General features: G+C 40.1%; 1 protein-coding gene across 2 annotated transcripts in view; it reads right to left on the reverse strand.

The window, feature by feature from the left end:
• GPR158 (G protein-coupled receptor 158) overlaps positions 1 to 19,728 on the reverse strand; it is a 194,448-nt gene that overhangs the window by 47,453 nt on the left and 127,267 nt on the right. For both annotated transcript variants that reach the window (XM_062633560.1, XM_062633559.1), the window contains exon 6: positions 5,178 to 5,287. In XM_062633560.1, coding sequence (XP_062489544.1) covers positions 5,178 to 5,287 — 110 coding nt within the window. The remainder of the gene's footprint in view (positions 1 to 5,177; positions 5,288 to 19,728) is intronic.

The following is a 19,728-nucleotide window of genomic DNA, read 5'->3' on the forward strand; positions in this document are numbered from 1 at the left end:
CCTTCTTGAGATAATTTTCGTTGCAGAAGAGAAATTGGCAGTACAAAACAAGTATCTTGTCAGGGCAGGATGTTTATTTTCTGAAGTCCAGCTGCCCTTCTTCCTGAAGCCGGAATGGTAACAGGCAGTGCTCTCAACAACGTTCAGCCAAGGCTTCAGATCATGCATCTGACCACATGTCTCTCCCCTCTCCAGAAAAAAGTCTTCATGCCTTCACCTCCCTCTCTGCAGGGGTCTGCACAGACTTGTGTACCAGACGCAGCACTTACTGCTTCTCTGACGGGATCTTAACCTCTGACCACATACCCCTTCCCTTTTCCTGCTTAACACAATGTAGCTATGGGACCAGGGAAACAGCACACCGAACCTCCTGCCATGACACTTGTGTGAAAGATACAGAAACATAGTGTCACTGAGCTTTGTTTATACTGTCAGGAATTAAAGTTTACAAAGAAACTTGAGATTACACATTTGTTACATAACTGCACAAAACTAACATGAGTTTTTCTCTGTATTAACTGTTAATTCAAACCCAATTCCTACAAAAAGCCATCTTGGGGTCAATACTAACTCAAGTTGCAGCCTGCACGCTTTCAGCAGGAGATGGAAAATCATCCAGTTATAGGCAGACCCACAAATCCCTCAGAAGGAGAGTCAGATAAATCACCTGTATCTTCTTCCCTTTCCCTAGCTACAAGAGGAGGTTATGCTATGCCCTCCTCTTTCATGTTCTCACCATCAATGCACACCTCCACCCAAGTGCTTCAAGAAGCAAAACAACATCTTGGATTTCTCTGCTAGCACCAGTCTCCTCTCTGTAAGATACCAAACCATAACATACAGAATCACACTCTTTTGGGTTGGAAAAGACCCTTGAGATCACCAAGTCCAACCTTAAACCTAACACTACCAAGACAACCACTAAATCATGTCCACCACTAAATCATATGTGCACCACTGCACACTACCCACACTGGTCTTATCATCCTTTCTTTATCATCTAAAAAGATCTGTCGAAAGGGCCACTACGTGCTCTGACTGTTCCAAATGGCAAGGCACAGCAATGTAATCTTAGCATAGCATTTAAAAGCAGCGCAGAACTGCCTCACAGTGTTAAGATCTTGTCCTCCCACTAACACACCCATCCCACCACTACTTACAAAAAAGCCATTGTATGTCATTGTCTTGTGTTCCATACCTGGAACATTATGTTCTCCATACCTTCTCATTCTCCTCACTTCCACACTTTCCTCTGTTTCTCCTAGTAATGTAAGAAATGGACACTCCCACAAACTAGTGACCCCGTTCCTGGGTTTCATTCTGCTAAACTGTCTGTAAGCTGCCCTCTGTATGCACACACACATATACATATGTCTGTATGGATAAACCTATGGCTTTCTTCCATTTTCATGCTTTAACCCAGAATTAAGGATTCTGTACTAATCCTGACACCAAGATGGCAGAAGTTCATGAAATACTGAAAATAATGAGATAATCTGTCCATCAAATATAGTGCTCATAAAAGGACACAAAGAGTCTTCAGTCACAGAAATATATTGAAAGATGCAACATCAGCAGCTCTTTTAAAACTAAAAGATTAAATCTGAGACATCATTATTTCTTCAGAGAACGATTTTGAAGAATTCATTATTGAGGAAAGTATTTTTATGTTCACAGCTCTACAGGTACATGTCTTAAATTAAGCTCATTTCCTTACCTCCATTCTTCCACCCCCATAAACATCAGCTCATTATTTCAAAAATGCACAGTGAATAAGAAAGAGGCAATTTAAGAGGAGGCACTGTAGAAACTGACTGTGACAGGTGCTGAAAGAATGAATCAGTACAACTTCCCTGTTCTTTTCCTTAAGCATTTGCTTTTGGCTACTTTTCTGATTTCTCCTTGGTGCTTGACTATAACAAAACCTCAGAGAAGGCTGGGAAGTGGGAAGCTATGAGGGAAAAAAGCCACAAAGAAAACAAGTTTTTTGGTGCCTCCTACCTGACTTTGGGTAACTTTCATGTGCCAGTGCTACTCAAAGCACCTCATTTGTTGGGAAATATGGCCTTATACTTTCTGGTTATCCTTAACAGCTGCTTTTACACAGTACTGGTTTTCCCATTAAGCTTAGAAAAATCACAAGTTCCTTGCTAGCAATCAGTTCTTCCTCCAGACAAGACAGAGGCTACATGCAGCAGGGAACCAGTGCTTGTCATGAGTATTTGTGGTGTCTGCAGTAAGCCATTCTTCAACCCTGCAATGATTGTGCATTAGACTGCCAAAAATTCTACCAAATTTCTATTAGTATTATACTATTCCTAATTAGCATAACTTCTACAAGTGTATATAATAAGGCTTATTATCTAACTTGATTCAGTCTTTTGCAAGGCACTCTCCTGGACTGAAATATTAAGTACGAAAAAGACCACACTATCAAGAATGTAGGATATGAATGGTCGGGACAGGACCATCTGAGGAATATGAAGATAAATTCCTAGAGAATATAATTCTAGATTCATGTATTAAATAGTTAGGTCTTTTTTTTCTCTTCATTTTTCAGAAAGAAATATAGAATTACTCAGGTTGGAATTACCCTACGAGGTCATCCAGTACTCACAGCAAATTTAACGCTGAATTGAGACCAGGATGCTGAGGGCTTTATCCAGTTGGGTCTTAAAAAACCTCCAAGTATGGAAATTCACAACCTCATGGGCAACCAGCTCCACTGCCTAATTACCCTAACAGTGAAAATGTTTTCCTTGACCCTGATGCTAAATCATATTGTAAAAAGTTGAAATCTCCCATTTCAATTTGTCGTCACCTTTTGTTCTCCCAATATACGCTGCTGTAAAGAGCTTGGATCCATCTTTTCAGTAACCTCCTTGTAGGTGTCAGCTTCTGCTAGGTCACTCTAATGCCGCCTCTTCTCCAGGCTGAGCAAACCCTGTTCCCTCAACCTCTCCTTCCAGGGCAAGTGCTCCAACCCCTTGTCGTGGTTTAAACCCAGTCAGGTAATTCGTTCGCTCACTTCCCCCCCCTTTCTTGCCCTCCCCCTGCTCCCGGAGGGACGGAGAGGAGAATCGAAAAGAATGCAACTCCCACGGGTTGAGATAAGAACAGTTTAGTAACTAAGGTATAACACAAATCACTACTGCTACCACCAATGATAATAATGATAAAGGAAATAACAAGGGAAGAGAATACATCATCTCACCACCAGCCGACCGATAACTCGCCCCCCCCAGCCCGACCAGGCTCTGACCGATACCTCCTCCAACCCTGCAGTCTCCCAGCCCTTCTGGCTAACTCCCAGTTACATCCTGGGCATGACGTGCTGTGGTATGGAATACCTCTTTGGTCAGCTTCCCCTCCTCCCTGGCAGAGCATGAGGCTCACAAAGTCCTTGGCCAAACCAAAACATCGCTTGTTATCAGCTCTGTTCCCGAGCTGAAAGTCAAAACATTGCACTGCACCAGCTACCAAGAAGGGGAAAAATGACTGCTACTGCTGAACCCAGGACACCCCTGAACATCTTGATGGCCTTTCAGTGAACTCACTCAAGTTCATTGATGCCTTGGGAGAGTCCAAAACTGGACCCAGAATTGCAGATATGTCAAAGGCTTGCTGAGTAAAGTTGAGTAATCACTTCCCCCAGCCTTCTGGCCGCTGTCCTGTTGATGTAGTCCAGTAGGCTCCTAGCCTTCATTCTTTTGTGCTGATCAAGGATGAGGATGTAGTTCGTTCTTTGTTTCCTATTCAGTCTTTGTCGTGTTTGCTGATCCTGTCAGCAGAGGTGACAAGTAGCACCAAACAGCTGAATAAGTAAAGCAGAAGTGCAAGATTTTCTGCCCAATTTTGCAGCCTGTCCTCACTTCATATAAACTGAAGATCAAGTGCCCTGTCAAAAAATTGCTTCCTCACATCATGTAAAATCATATAAACAACCTTTTAGGGCAGCAGAACTGCAATGGCAATGTGAGTCCTCCATAGTCTTAGGCTGTTTCTTTATATAACTGAGCTACAGATAACAAACAATTCAAGCAAAGTTACCAGTTCTGTTCTCTCTTCTACAGTGCCCTACTTGTTACTCTTTTTGCATCAGAAATTGTTCACCCCAGAAAATACCATGAGGGTGTAGAATTTTCTGTATGGATTTCAATGCAAAGATGTGGCCAGACAGTATTATACAGTCAGAGTTTACCAGCCCAAGTCTACGCTTTTAACCAGGGACACAAATAAAAGAGATCTGCAAGAAGAGGCTCCATTTCAATGGGAAAGCAGGGTTTTTCTCCAAAAATGTGACATGCCATTAGTGCAACATAAACCACAAGATAATCTCAGTCCTTCTTCAGTTTACAAGCATAATATCAAACCTTGTCTTTCTAACATGCCAACACAGTAATGAGGTTAAGATAAAAAGATGAACAAGGCTACTTCCTCCAAGATGTCCAATTACGAATATATACACATGGCAGATTTCTTCGCTCCAATAAACATACTTACAGAATGTATCAGTAATTTTTTGCACTTCAGTTTAAAAAGGAAAAAGCATTAAGATTTTATCCAGCATACCCAGAAAAGGCTTCAATTTTCAACGGGACTGTAGAAGTGGGACTTGAAGTTGGGTCTATGAATCACACATGAATGTACTGCCCACCCTGTGGAACCCAGAACTTCCCACACATTTTTGCTGAGAGGCACTGATGTTTGTAAGCATGTAGTCTGTCTTCTGTGATCACCTGAAGAAAGCAGCCCTTGACTTATGAGCCATAAGAAAATATAGTAAGTATATACACCATACTGCATTGTTTTACCCACCATTGCTGTATCTTAGTTTACACTAAGAAATCATCTATGAACACTTCACAAGGAAACTTCTGAATAGTCTACAAACACCTATTTCCTGTGTTCAAGGAACATATATTCACTTCCTGTGAAAAGGAGCTCTTGTACAATTTCACAGCTGATGTATACATTTTTCATCAAATCCTGTCTGCATTCACAGTTCTCTACTGGGATTAGTCACATACAATTTGAGCAATCATGAGGAGAAATACAGAGTAGTTTTAAAAATCAGAAACGGCGCTTGTTTATGATAATGTTTGCAGCTCTTCCATCTACGTACCCACACAGATTGCACATACTCCCACAGAGATGGAAATTAATATGTGAAATACCTGTGAAGTTTGAGGGTCACAGTTCCATAAACAGTAGCAAAGCCCAGAAGACGAACCCATCTTAGGAGAATACAGCGAAATACACTTGGCTCAAAATACAAAATGACAACCTATAGAACAGAAAGATAGAGAGAGCTTCAGTACTGTTTTAATGTGAAAGTGGCTCTTCATTCAAATGCAGAATAGTTGCAAAACAGGACAGCAGACATATTTCAGCTCATATTGCTGTATATTTAGATTTTCTAGTAAAGTGGAAGGAGGATCAGATCACCAGCTGGCATAGTTCTAGGCACCAACTCCTTTTGAAGGGAGCTGGAAAAAGCCCTATGACAGACTGTGAAGTGACAACACTTTAAAATGCAACTCCACTGACTTTTCTTAACTGAGTGAAAACATGTACCCAGAAAAGAGGATAGAACAGACAAGGACATTTTCCTTAAGCTATTCCAGTAATATGCAGCTGGCTTAATTCTGATTCGATGGACTGTATTTCTAGGTTACACCTCCAAGTCACTACTTCTAATAAACTAGCAAAATGATAGCTGGCCATTTTCCTCTACCAACTATTCTGACACGCTAAAATTGATTGCACTACCCTCTCTCTGTCCCAAACCTCCAAACCTCAACGTCATATTTGACCCTTTCTTGTTCTTTCGCATGTATTTTCCCTAAGCTATACTAAATCTCCCTATGCATCACCACTTGCTTAACGAAAATAACCTGTTTGTTCACTTATGGATTTATCTGATCACAACAACAGAAAGGTCCTACTGGCCTTTTACTCTACCTACCAATTAACCACACATGAGAACAGCACTCAATGAATAGTAACATAAAGCTACTTCTGCAAGCACACAGTGATTATAAAAGCATCATTAGCAAGTAAAATGTCACCCTTATCTAAATCAGGGCTACCCAAGTAGTGGACTTGGTCATGATTTGAACCTGGAGTCCATTTCTTCTCATTCCAACAGATGTTTTCCCAGGTGTCCAGAGGGATGATCCCATGTTTCTTCCCACTGGTTCAGCCCCACCAGGAACCTGCAGTCACAGGGATTTGGCTGTACACTGCCCTTACCCCATGTGAAGACCCGGCTTGGTCCAGCAAAGCCAGATCCAGTGTATCCCACCTATCTGACTAGAATGTAGTAAAATGTCCCAAAACACCACAGTACAAATTAATTGGGTAATCCTGGTCTACAGAAAGAAAGCACTGAAACATTTCAGGCCATCTGCCACAGCTTCATTTAGAGTCAGTACATTCTGGCAGTAGAGGTAGTATTGTGCCTACCGGCTGCCACATGATATTATTTTCCTAAGTAAATGCTTTTCTATGTGGGAATTCAAGCCCAGGATATTGGCCAAAAGCCCAGGACTATGTCCTTTGGGTGACACAGACATATTTAGGAGAGTGGGGGCAAAAATGGCAGACATGTGGGCTGAGATAGAAAAAGCTGTTGTGCTTCATTGGCATGTTTTTTTTTTCACAGCAGAATCAAGCTATTTCTTAAAAAAATATGGTTTGTCGAATCAAACCATGGTGCAAAATTTAATCTTTTTTTCACTGTTATTGGACTGATATGTTTCAAGGCAGACATTTTCTGGGAATCTGACAAATTCTGCATGTAGGGGAAGATAACAGAATACAGCAAAAGGCCCACTTCTCCTTGGAAAATCAGCTGGAAAACCAAAATGCATCCAGACACAAACATGAACATGCTTATGTAAATAGAGCATACAGCAAGAAGTTTCTCAGAAGGACCTGAGTAATAATATTGACCTCTTATGCTAATATTATACACATTAGGATAATTGCAGAACCAGAGCAAAGTCTGTAGCAGTAACCCACCTCCTGAAGTTTGCCAGGGGGTGGAAAACACCATGTTTAATCTTTGATTCTTCCAAACTATAAAAACTGTGTCAAAATAGACTAGCACAAAGAGACTCTGAACACATCAAAGCTGATGTGAAGGTAGAATTTTTCAGATTATTGAAATGGGTAGGTCTGAAAACTCTCCTGGCAAAGAATTTTCTGAACAAGGGCAACAGCTCTCTTTGCCATGCAATCTGACACAGCAATTTTATCTGCAGTTGCTTGATGAAATATTAACTGCTTCTGTCTAGAAAATCTCATTGATTTGCATTGAACCATTTGTATGAGCAGCTGAGGCATTTGGCTGGCTATCAACCAAGAAAATACCACTTCAAATGCAGCATGGTGTGAGTGGGTATGTGGCAGCTCACCATGAAGACTGCAGAGGCAAGGCTCTGTTGGTGAAAACTGTTCTCATTTTTCCAGTTTGAATTGTAGACAAATTTTAACTACTTATTTGCCTAGTGGTCAAGTACATTGGAGAAGTAAAACCTGACCCAAGTTGATCCCCTTTTAGGTCTTCGTTGTGTTTATACAATCGAGAGTATCTACTACAGAACCCAGAATGGTTTGTGTTGGAAGGGACCTTAAAAATCACCTAGTTCCAAACCCCCTGCCATGGGTTACAATCCTCCCCAAGGGCCACTACCCATTTCAACCTACTTTTCTGTAACCTGCACATTATAGTCTGGTCTGGCAGGGACAGTTACAAAATGGTCTGACATGGACCAAAGTTTTGAACAGAAAGAATTGCTGTACTTATGTTTTGCCTGCTTTTTAGGTTTTCCAGAAAGTTATTGTAAGAATACTTTATTCCCATTCCCATCAGGGCTCCATGGGATGTTCAGGTGACCACTCTCTCTATGCTCTTGTCAGCATTAAGGCACAGCTTTCAAATTGAATCATCTTTCATGGATTGGAGTCAAGGGGCTACAGAAACACGGCCCTGGAAGCTCAGCACAGCAAAAGCCATGCTCAAGTTTTTCATCTTGCAGGAATCACATTCTTGTAAAGAAAATGTATTTGCTGAAAAGTACGGCCGTTGCCCTCCATCCCTTACTCCCCTTAGCTAGAAAGCAAACAAAAAAAGAAACATAACACAGAGAATCACATAATGGTTTGGGTTGGAAGGGACCTGAAAGATCATCTAGTTCCAACTCCCCTGACATGGGCAGGGACACCTTCCACTAGACCAGGTTGCTCAATGCCCCATCCAGCCTGGCCTTGAACACTGCCAGGAATGGGGCAGCCTCAGCATCTCTGGGCAACCTGCTCCAGGGCTTCACCACCCTCACAGTGATGTTGTTTTTCCTCATGTCTAATGCAAATCTCCCCTACTTTAGATTAAAGACATCCCCCCTTGTTCTACCTCTGCATGCCCTTGTAAAAAGCCCCTCTCCAGATTTCTTGTAGGCCCCTTTTAGGCACTGGAAACTGCTCTAAGGTCTCTCCAGAGCCTTCTTTTCTCCAGGTTGATCCACTCCAACTCTCTCAGTCTGCCTTCGCAGGAGAGGTGCTCCGGCCTCTGATCATCTCTGTGGCCCTTCTCTGGACTCGCTTCAGATGGCCCACATTCCTCTTGTGTCAGGGGCACCAAAGCTGAATGCAACACTCCAGGTGGGGTGTCCTAGAAGAAGAAGTCTTGGTTTTGTTTTTTATCAGCCTGTTCTACCTTCTGGTTATCAAAACTCCATTCTCTACTGTTATTCTCAGATGAAAGCTTCCCTTAAAGCAACAAACAATATGCAGCAAAGGGTTGCTGAGCTCCAAGCTAGGAGCGTAGGATGAGCACAGGATTCACCCACGTACCCTGGCTGCTCTCAGCAGAACAAGGGAATCCCTCTGCAGTTCTAAAATACTCTGCCCACTAAAAATCTGACAATCATTCTTTTTACCTTTTTGCTTTTATAACGCATTAGACCATGACAGCAGCATAAATCTCATTAAAAATGCTTAGATGGAAGCTTTGCTGATGGAAGTCACAAAACCTATTTACTGTACATAAGGAAATGTGATATCCTCTGTTTCACCAGCTTCTGAAATCCATTTAAATACTAGACATCAGTTTCTGTTTGTTAAACACCAAAGATTTGGGGGAAAAAATGGCTGGAAACCAGCAGAAAAGTCAGTGCCTGTTCATATCCCAGCTACTGCAGCTGTGCATGAGACTTCATGAACAGTGGTTCATCTTTGTCATTTGGACAAATGCATTTAGATGTTTGCTTTTAACATCAATGTGTTTTAAGCTATTGTTACCTTTGCCAAAACACTTTCCCAGCAGTCATGCTACCACTTGTGGAGTCAGAGATGAAAAGACTTTCTAAGGTCACCAGCTAACTGTCAAGTATGTTTAGAGCTGGAGACTTACGGACATGGAAGAGAGACCTAGCTTGCTGACACAGCGATCAGCCAGCTCAGTTATTCAGCTGACACGATGAACAGATGCACATGCTCTCTAAAGACAATGGCTAAAGTCGATGCAGGCACCTTGCCCACTACAGCAAATCTTTGTTAGCACGACAGGTAGGACAGTAAAAGTGCAAAGAGAACTAACATTTAACAATTTAACGTTCAAAAGCATAAAAGACATTGTCCTGACACGAAATGAGCAAATAATGAGTTTTCTAGCCTTAGTGCCACTTCTCCTTGAAAGACATAAAACATTTAGAGAGATACTTTAAAAGAAAAAAAACCCAACACAACTTTATCAAACTTTATCAGTGCTCTGTGATGTTAACAGTGAACAATACTTCCAGGCAATACAAATACTCTTTGTTTTTCTGATTAACTGTACTGTGCACATTATAACACAATTAATTTTGCCCTTCACCTTGGTAACAAGATCCAGGTGAAAACGTTTTATTTAATACTGTGCAGTTGCCCAAGGTGCACTGACTGGGATTCAGTCTGCCTAAATCAGGCATATAATTTCTATCTGCATTGTAGGGGTCTAGTAAATCAGCCATACTAATATGAGTTCCACATATAGGCCATGGATAAAAGCAGGTACCTTGAAGGACCTTGAAGAAGTTTAGGACTTCAGCTACTTGGACAGAATCTTTGCCTAAAGGCTTCATATAACCATCGCCACTGACTAGAAAGCTACTTCAGCACTTATTTTAGGGAAGTCCCTTCACTATATGTCAAATAACAATCTGCATTAGGAAGACTAAGCCAAACCCTCTGTAGCCAGCTTTATCAATTTTGTAATGTATTTAAGACAAATTGCTTGCTACTTTGATTCTTAAGCCATAAAAATCACATGAATAGATCAAAACCTCATTTTCTTTTTCAATCATCAAATTTCTACACTCCATGTTGAGGGGGAATGGGCAATGCTATAATGTCTCAAAAGATCAGTAGTCAGACAACAAATATTTTTAAAAATACATGGAATTGTCATGTAAAGTTGTGAGCAGGAGCTTAACTCACAAAGCTCCAAAGTGTTCACTTTTGAACTGTTCTTATTTTTGTTCTCAGTTGTAGAATCATAGAAAGATGTGGGCTGGAAGGGACCTTTAAAGATCATAAAGTTCCTAACGCTGTGGGCAGGGATGTTATCCATGTTATATACTTGGAAATGATATACAGAGCTTAGACTGTGAGCATCAGAATTATCTGGTTATGGGTCTGAAGTGGAAGTCACCTGCACTGGATAAAAGCGATGCAAAATTATTACTTTTTTTTCTCATTTTCAAATAACCAAATTTCTCTTAAAATTGTGCCCCATTAACCCAAAAAAGCTTTACAGGAAAACTACCTACTTCTTTATTTAATGTAAGAATTTCCTGCAAATACTCAGCATAGTTCAATGAAGGACATGACACAGCCATTTAAGATAATGCCTTTTGGGCTAATTCCATTAACAAGCATCTAGGAGATACTGTGAAGAGATACATCCGATCTGTTCCACTGCTCAACACCATCTGCCCTTGCCTGTCTGCAGGAGCTGTCTTGGGCTGCCTCTAGGCAATTCTGCTATGGAACAAGCCATCAGATGCTGCTTCTTGGTACCGTGCTGTGCTTTGAGATGGGCAGTCGTCCATGTCTCAGTAGTTTCTTTCAACATATAAAACATCCTCTAGGGTAACTTAGTACATCAAGTCATCTATTAACCCTTCAATCTCAATACTGAGAAGGGATTTCCTGCAACAGAGATGCTGTTTGTATTAGATAAGCTTGCCATCCAAACTCATAATAGTCTGGCACTATGCTTTCTAGAAAAGGGACCGATCCACTTGCATGTGGGCACACTGCCATCTTAACAGATGGGCATGAATAAAGGGATTCATGAGCCTGTGTACACCACTGGTACCACACACCACTGTTGGAAACATGATTCACAGCTCAGAGCAGCTGCTTAAATATTAGCGATGCACAACTCATTATCCACTCCTGTACCACCAACAAATATTTCCGGTGCAACTACACAAAACGTTTTAGAGGTATGGTAACAGTTAAATATATACTTAGGCTAATTACATAAGAACACTTCCTTCCATCTTCATCCCATTTTTTTAAACCACATGTGCTTTCTAGGCCATAACATTTTATTCTAATAGACCTGTGGACACACAGTACCACCAAATCCTGTTATCCTTGAAAATCTCACAATTTGGAAGCAGAGCTGTGCTGGCTCATTAGCTCAATGCCTCTGTAGAGGACACAGTTGCTGCAGGAAACCACAGTAACTAGTCAGTAGGTTTTATTCTTGCCTTTGAATTGGAAGTAAATTAGCTCCACAGTACACAGCATTTGAGGCTCTCTGCTGCTGGGGGCAATGTGTTTCAGATGTATGCCAAAGTCAAAATAATTACAGCCATTTAAGATCTTTTGGGTTTCTTCATAAAAGACAAGCTTTTTCCTAGTCACCCACACAAAGTCCATCTTGAAATTCTGAAAACCTTCTTTTCCTCACACTATACTTTCAAATGTAGATAGGTTTTCTCCATTGCCTGTCTGAAAACAAACATTAAGCCTCTGGTGCTTTTCAGCAAAGACATGTCTTGCCTGTAAAGTCTTTCGGGGCACCATGACATAGTATATGTGCATAACCACAAGGAGCAGTGTAAGGCACAAGTAGAGACTTCTGGAGCTGAGTTCATCAGAATGCTTTGCTATCACAAAGTTTTGTTACACTTTGGATTCATCCCCATCAGGCAGTAATAGCAGATCTTTTCAGCTCTTTATGGAACATATTTTTTACAGTGGAGCGCATTTAATCTCCTGAGAGATTTATCTGGCAAGTAAGGAAACAGAACCTTCAACATCATTTTGGTTTGATACAAGACTGCATACTTAGCATCATTTTTTATTGGTATGTCTTCAATTATGATGACACTTGACAGGGCACCTCTGAATAGGTTATTTTGAGGGAAATGAACATCCATGTGACTTCCAAGATGGCATCATGTCTTTCTTCCAATTTGAAGAGAAAAAGTGGTATGTCACAGATCCTACCAGCTTTGAAAATATTCATTTGTAAGTGACCTGAATATGTGGCCTGAAAATTCATTTATTTGCCATAAATTCTAGCCTCTAGTTTGTTACTAATGATTCAGCTTCACCATTCCTATTTACGTTGGCTTAAATAGCATTCTCAAGTAAAGAAATACAAAGCTAACACATAATCCACAATATCTTTAAGAAGACACATGCTTGTACTCGGTAAAGAGATTTGCTCACAATAGATGAAGTGTTAAGCCCAACAAGGCACATGCAATAGAGGAAGGAATTCCAGTTTTTTTTCCTAATAAGGGCTACAATTTCACCAGCAAACACTTCCTTAGCTTACGAGAGACATCAGTTGATGACCTGGCTGCATCAGTTATAAATGCTAAGGGTTGTAGGGTTCCTCAAGGGTGAATTGACAACCAGAGAGAGAAAAGGGATACAAAGAAAGACAACGCACTATGTCTGTATTCTCTCTGGGGAAAGAAAAGTGTTAAGAACTAGTACTACCAAAAGGACTGGACCCTTGCTCCATGCAGCTTCAAGAACCGACTGGGGAGCTGAGGAGAAACAGAAATTACCTTGAAACCAAGCTAAATCAAGAGACACATTATCACATACCTTCTCTGTATCTATCCCCACACACAGAAATTAATGCCTAGCTTTTCACTGTAATAGAATAAACTATTTATCTTTAACTGTAGACTTCTCAAATATATAGAGAGATTTCAATGGTACTGCTCAGGAAATGGTGATCCTAAAACAGTAAAGCATGGTCATTCAGAAAGTATTACGCCTCTCAGCCTAATGGGCTATAGGCATTGAGCTGCTGGAGGTGGCAAATCCAACTTCTTGGGGGCAAATATTCGCCCAGAAAAGGTGCCTTCCTGACCATTTTGAGTTATTGGATGCTTCAACAGTCAGATGAATGTCCTCGTTTACCTACTTCATATGTGAAGAAAAAAAAACACAACAAAACCAAACCAAAATAACCCCTTTCTTATTGGATGCACCTCTATAATCTTTTCCTAACAACGATGTGGTCACCAAATAGGCAAAGAGAAACATTTTTAGGAGCTGAAACATCTCTATCAAAAAAAGATAAGACATTAACTCAACCCAGTCATTTGCCAAATACTTGACGTATTTTAACAACAGGGTTAAGAATGTTAGTTTCATTTTATGAATAAATGCACTATGCAGTACAGTATTTTATTAAAAAAAAAGGAAAATCTAACAATTTATTTTAAGACAATGCCTGTGATTTGAAGAAAAAGGAACCTTTGAAAAACATTATGGTAGTCTATATTAAAATAAATCTTGCAAGAGCTGAAGCTAAATCAAGACATAATAGACTAAATTATTCAGAGCAACTTGTCAAGTATACTTAATGCAAGACACAAGTCATAAAACAGCCTCACAGATGTCTGCATTTCATTACAAAATGGCTGAAATCCCTACGAACACATAGTGCAGAAAGGGATTCCATGGAGTATTTTCAAACAGTGACTTCTACCTGGGAAAAAGAAACCATGCAGCTATTTAGAGTTCCAAAAATACCTGGTCTCCTGGTCTTAATCTAACCAAGCCAGTGAAGTATTTAACACCAAGTTTGTGAGAAAAAAATACCTGATGGTTCCAGGAATACCTCTTTCCTGGCTGCATCCTCTCTCTGAACTACACATTGGGCAGATTCAGGAGTTAAGGTAGGAATTTTATTAACATAAACTTTTAAAATGGTTACTTGGAAAAGATAATAGGGACACCAAGTCTTCAAAGCACCTTGTTAAACCACAGCAAAGAGTAGGACAGAAGTGGTTGTTATCCTCTGCAGGAAAGTTTTTGTCAATATTTATTTTGACAACTACTGATTTACAAAATCTCTTTACACAAAATATCAGCTGAACATCTCAGTCCAGCCAATGCTGATTAGTTTACTGCAGACATCATTGCTGGAACTATTGACTTTTCATCTTCAGCTTATATACCTGTAGCAGCAACAGCAGTGGGGACAAGCCAAGGGCCACAGTGTGACAAACCTCCGGTGGAAGTGGTGGGAACACTCCACCTTTTCATGTTCCTAAGTAAAGAACAGATGCCCGTTTGGGAAATCTGCTTTAGGTAAACTGAAGCTATCAGCTTCAGTAGAGGTAATTGGGTGAATTGTGAAAATGAGCGACATACTCTGATGACATGATCTATAACCCCACTGGTCTTAAATCTACATTAACCATATTAAGCAAACTATGCTATTAACATAATTAATTATTTATAGGTAATCAACAAAGTCCAAAAGAAACCAGCCATAGCTGCTATTCCTAAATTCACTCCATAGTGGAAATTATAGAAATAGGAAAAAAACAATTTCTCTTCCTACTGTTTTTCTTATGTTTCTCACAGCATGAAGATATGAATATCGTTGCCTTCCAAAAAAACTGTGGACAGTTGGCTTGGGTAAGAAGGACAGAGTGCTCATGCTCTTTGGTTCTAGTCAAAAGGAAAAAAAAATTTTTTTATATAAGTCCAGGCAAGAAAAATACTTATGCACTGTTGAACGGGTACTGAGAAATTATTATGACTGAGAAATTAAGACAAACTTAGCAAAACAAATTTCTACATTCAAAACAATCAACTCTTTGGAGACGTTCTCTCAGTCACAGAAGATCTAAAGATGATTTTTAAAGAACACATAAATCAGCTCCACTCCTCTCTGCAGCACTGGAGGAGAGCAGACTGCAGAACCAGCTCTTTTCTGCACGGAACACAGGCACATGTACTATGGATCCACTTCTCTGGAAACAAAACCATAGGCAAGTCACCACTTACCTACAGATGGCTCAGGGATGCTGCAAAGCAGTAGTTAAATAATGGCCCAATAAAGGCAAAGTGGATATGATAAATGTATGAGTGGGATTACTACCATGGTTGACTGGAAGAGCAGGGGACTGATCTCAGTGAAGGAGACCTTCTTCTTATGTGTTCCTAAGGCAACAATTTTCCTCCAGGTTTTTATTAACTTTTTCTTTGCAGAACTTGTATTTTGGGATGTATTTCTGCCATTCTGGTTCTTTGGCATGGACAGAAAAGAAAAAAATCAATCACCTCTATAATTAGAGAACAGGTGAGATTAATGGAAGGACTACAGACAAGCAAACATGCTTCTTATCTCCTGATTTCATTTAGGCTCCAAGGTGCAGGTGAATGAAGACTATGGCACTGTGTCTGTCTTCCGATTTTGACTTTCAGTTGGCCATTGAAAACGTACCAGAAACAAATTCTGCTACTGCAGATCTACAGGTAGGAGCTCCCAGCTCTTGGCATCTCAATTTGAACTCAGACATGGTTGGGCCCTTACATACCTTGCTATGCACATGCAAGATAAAGCCAGATCAATTAATCAATAACATTTTTACTTTTCTAGAGATAGGATTTCCTATCTCTCATGGCATTTAACCAGCATACTTAACCCTTAACTGGGGAAATCTGTCTCACCAGCCTTTCAGGTCCCTGCATTAAGGTGAACAACTAGGTCTCAGGAGACACGAGTCCTACTTCTCCTGTCACAGCACTTCAGAGGATGAAAATATTCTTAGACAAATAAAAGCAATACAGAGTAGATACCTGGGTGGTGCAAAAATGAATGCTTTCAAAAAACTTCAAGATCCTATAGACATACATTGACACTATGGTGCTGCAGAACTTTACTCTCTGTTTATGGGTATACGTGTGCATATGAGAGGATTGTTGTAAATAAAACATTAAGAATTTTTTTTGTATGTAAATTCTACATACACAGACATTTCTTAATCCCTTTTCTAGTTGGCATGTATGCACATGTGTGTACATAAAATGTACAAACTTATTCCCATGCTTGTATGAGTATTTATCTATCTATACATTTATATAGAGAATAGATTTGATGCTTTCCTTGTAATTTTTTTGCCTGCAAAATCATGATTCTCTTTCAAAAGTTAGCTACTTTTCATACTGATTCTACAGCACATCGATTCCAAAATAGCAGCATAATTAAATTCAAGTATATCTGTGCCAATGTTTTCTCCTTAATGAAAAGCAACACAGAACTTTATCAGTATCAGTCTCCCTGAAATACACTTTTAGTGCAGAGAGGTTCACAGGCATCTCCATGAGCCAGAAAACACTCCTTCCCACAGTATATGAGAAAGTCATATTCTCTGTCTTTACTCTCTTCCACCCCATGCAACTAGAGTGATTTGATACTACAATCCCTATATTTCTATAGGGAATATAAATCTGGAGTGAAGTTTCTACACATCTGAGCTAGGCAAGACAAACAAAACAACTAAGTCCAAGACAGTCAGTCTAAGATCCCTCTGTATTCAATGGGGAACATCACAGAGGACAACTCACATCATCCCCCTACAAGCCCTAAGGTGGTTTACTAGTGCTGTCCATCAGAGATGCCTACTTTGCTCCTCAAGGCTACGAAGGGAGCCTAGGGGTAAAATGTGACATTCAGAGGCAAATAGCCACTCCGAAGTTTTACTCATGGTTCCCAGCATTCTCACCACTCTCTCCTTCTGAAACGAATTCACATACAGCTGGTAACCTGGCAGACTATATAAATCACATCCTTCAACTCTGAAATACTACAGAGGGGAACAAGCTGGAAGCAGCTTCAGAACTATTTAGCCTAATTTAATATTTATTACTACTTTAAATTGAGTCTTAAAGGAAGCAAAGAACTTAGGACAATTCAACTGTTTTGGAAAGAAATGGGCCTAGAACACAGGGTATGTTTTGTGGATTTTAAGGTAACTACTAGGGAATGCAGAACACAGAAATAAATAAGATGGCAATGAAAGTAACAAAGACATTAGCTTGTTGAGGGCTATGATCTGAATGCACAGGTGTTAGTACCATTACAGAAGAAAAATGCAGAGGTCTTGTAATGACAAGCAGTGATCTCAGACTAGGCGTATTGAATACAATCTGTCAAGAAGCAACCTCAAGCATGTATCAGCAACATAGCTGGATGATCTCAGAGAAGCCTGAAAAGGATTCTTCTTTACAGACTTCAGGAGGAATACTTATTGAAAGATACTAGAACAACATACTCAACTCTGAAAGATCAGTTCTCAAAGCTTTAACACATGTAGGCGGCAATCAACTAAACAGAGCAACGAGTAAGAACACAAATCTCCCTTTGGAAATGCTGCACAGAAGTGTGAAGTAGGAGGAATGAATCTCAGAGCAGATCTTCAGGAAATTTTATGTTGCCTTGGAAAAGTTTAGTCTGTGGATGTCATTGAGCAGTTGGTGAGAAGTCTGAAGTGGTGCAGGTAAAAGAGGAATCAGGTGAAAAGTGGGGTTGCACAGTGTGAAATCACTGAGTGGGGGAAAGTAAGGGTAATAAATTCTCCACCTCTGGAAAACCAAGTTTCATGACAACTAATGATCCATATTACTGCTCATCACCTGAAAAATCAGCAACAGTAAAATCCCTCAGGGATAATAGGCACATCCCATCTTCCAAGAATCACATTTGCTAACCTCTGCATACATTATGGCTTTCCATAAATTGCATTGGCAAATGCACAAGAAAACATATTGATGAGTTCTTGATTGTCTGACATGGGCAATTTTTTTTCAAAAAGAAACAGATAAACCACAAAAAACATTTGAGGTGTAAGGTTGTACCAGTATCTTTGATCTTTAATGTCTTCTTCAGTTGTCATAAAAAACTTCAGTCCTCTCTCTCACATGAGATGAACTCTTCTCAGGTCCTAAAGATTTGAACTCAAACACTCAGTACAGCATTATGATTTGCAATCAATTTTGCTGAACTGCGCTTTCTCTGTAACTTAGGGTTTGCATTTTTGTGATTAAAACTACCTTTTAGTTCAATCATGTAAAATAACTGCAGAAAAATCAATTGTGCATAAGAAACTCAGAGGAGCCGATTTTTGATTATTTTGAAAATTTAGTGGGATTAGGAAAACAACAGACCTGTCCTCAGTGCAACAATCAGCAGGTTTCTGAGGAAAGTCCTTGAGAGTTGATGCTTTAACCTGGAAAACAACCAACTTCGAGCTATGTTTTTTCCAGTAATAACAGTTGAGGTCCATATGCTACTCACTCCTCATACCTAAAAATACCTTAAGTATTCATTGAGGCAAGTATTAGAAGCCAGGTCTCTGCCTTCTAACCAACAGGTAACCTAACCAATAGGTAAAATACCTTCCCTACTACACTGTAGAATTAGATTAATATTTGTGATAAACCTGTTTAATACTGCCTAACAAAGCAATGGACCATTAGCAGCACAAGAGCCTGAACACTTCTCATGCTACAGCATTTTAGAGCCTAAGTATTAAAATCTTCTTCAAGCTAGTACATGTTTGTATCCTCTGACCCAGAGAGGGGAACTGAACCTGAGTGTAATGTCCAGAATGAAAACAGTATTGAGTGGGATACTGGATAAAAAAAGCTATCTATAGATTGCCATTTTTACCACCTATACTGGTTAAGAAAGTAAGGCTTGCGTGTGCACCTGAAGGGAGAGTTCAAATCTGCAGCTCTTTGTGAAGGAAAGCATTTTCCCATGCACAAAACTAGGCAGATCATAAACCACAAATCCTTCTCTCTTCAGCACATCCAACTCATTAAGCTAGCGAAGCGGGTGTGCTGGCTTCTGTGCCTCTGACAGTGAGCACACAGTTCTCTAGTGTAAAGAGTACCTCACTTGACCTCAAGGCACCAAAATTAGGCACTGCAATCTGGAGTTTCAATGCATAACCCCTATGGCTAGAAGCCGAGTCCTTAAAAGACTTGCCATGATAAAAAATGAACCTATGTTAGCAAACAGGTTCCCTGCTAATGGCTTAACTGGTCAACCATCTTTGGTCTCCTTTCAGACACTCACCAAAATAGCTACAACCATACCTGATGGTTCCCTCCTGTGGCTGTGGCTGTAGAAATACGTATTATTTTACTGATCTTTGAGGGCAAGATCTCTCATTTGCATTCCTAACACATCTAACCTTCACAGTCCACAAAATGCAGTCACTCGCAGACAACAAAACAGCTTTCTTTAATGTGCCATTCCTTTCTGAACACAAGGGGAGTCCTCCAAATATTTCACCAATTTATCAAAGAAAAGGCCCACCCTCTACCAGAAGAGACATATTCTACTGCATCTTGCTGTTAGACAGTCTTCTGCATTTAACACAAATTATTTATTTATAT

Source organism: Pezoporus occidentalis, unplaced genomic scaffold (genome assembly GCF_034315485.1).
Source record: "Pezoporus occidentalis ecotype Australia unplaced genomic scaffold, CSIRO_AGI_Poc_V1 ctg40, whole genome shotgun sequence".
In the NCBI taxonomy this organism is placed as follows: Eukaryota; Metazoa; Chordata; class Aves; order Psittaciformes; family Psittacidae; genus Pezoporus; species Pezoporus occidentalis.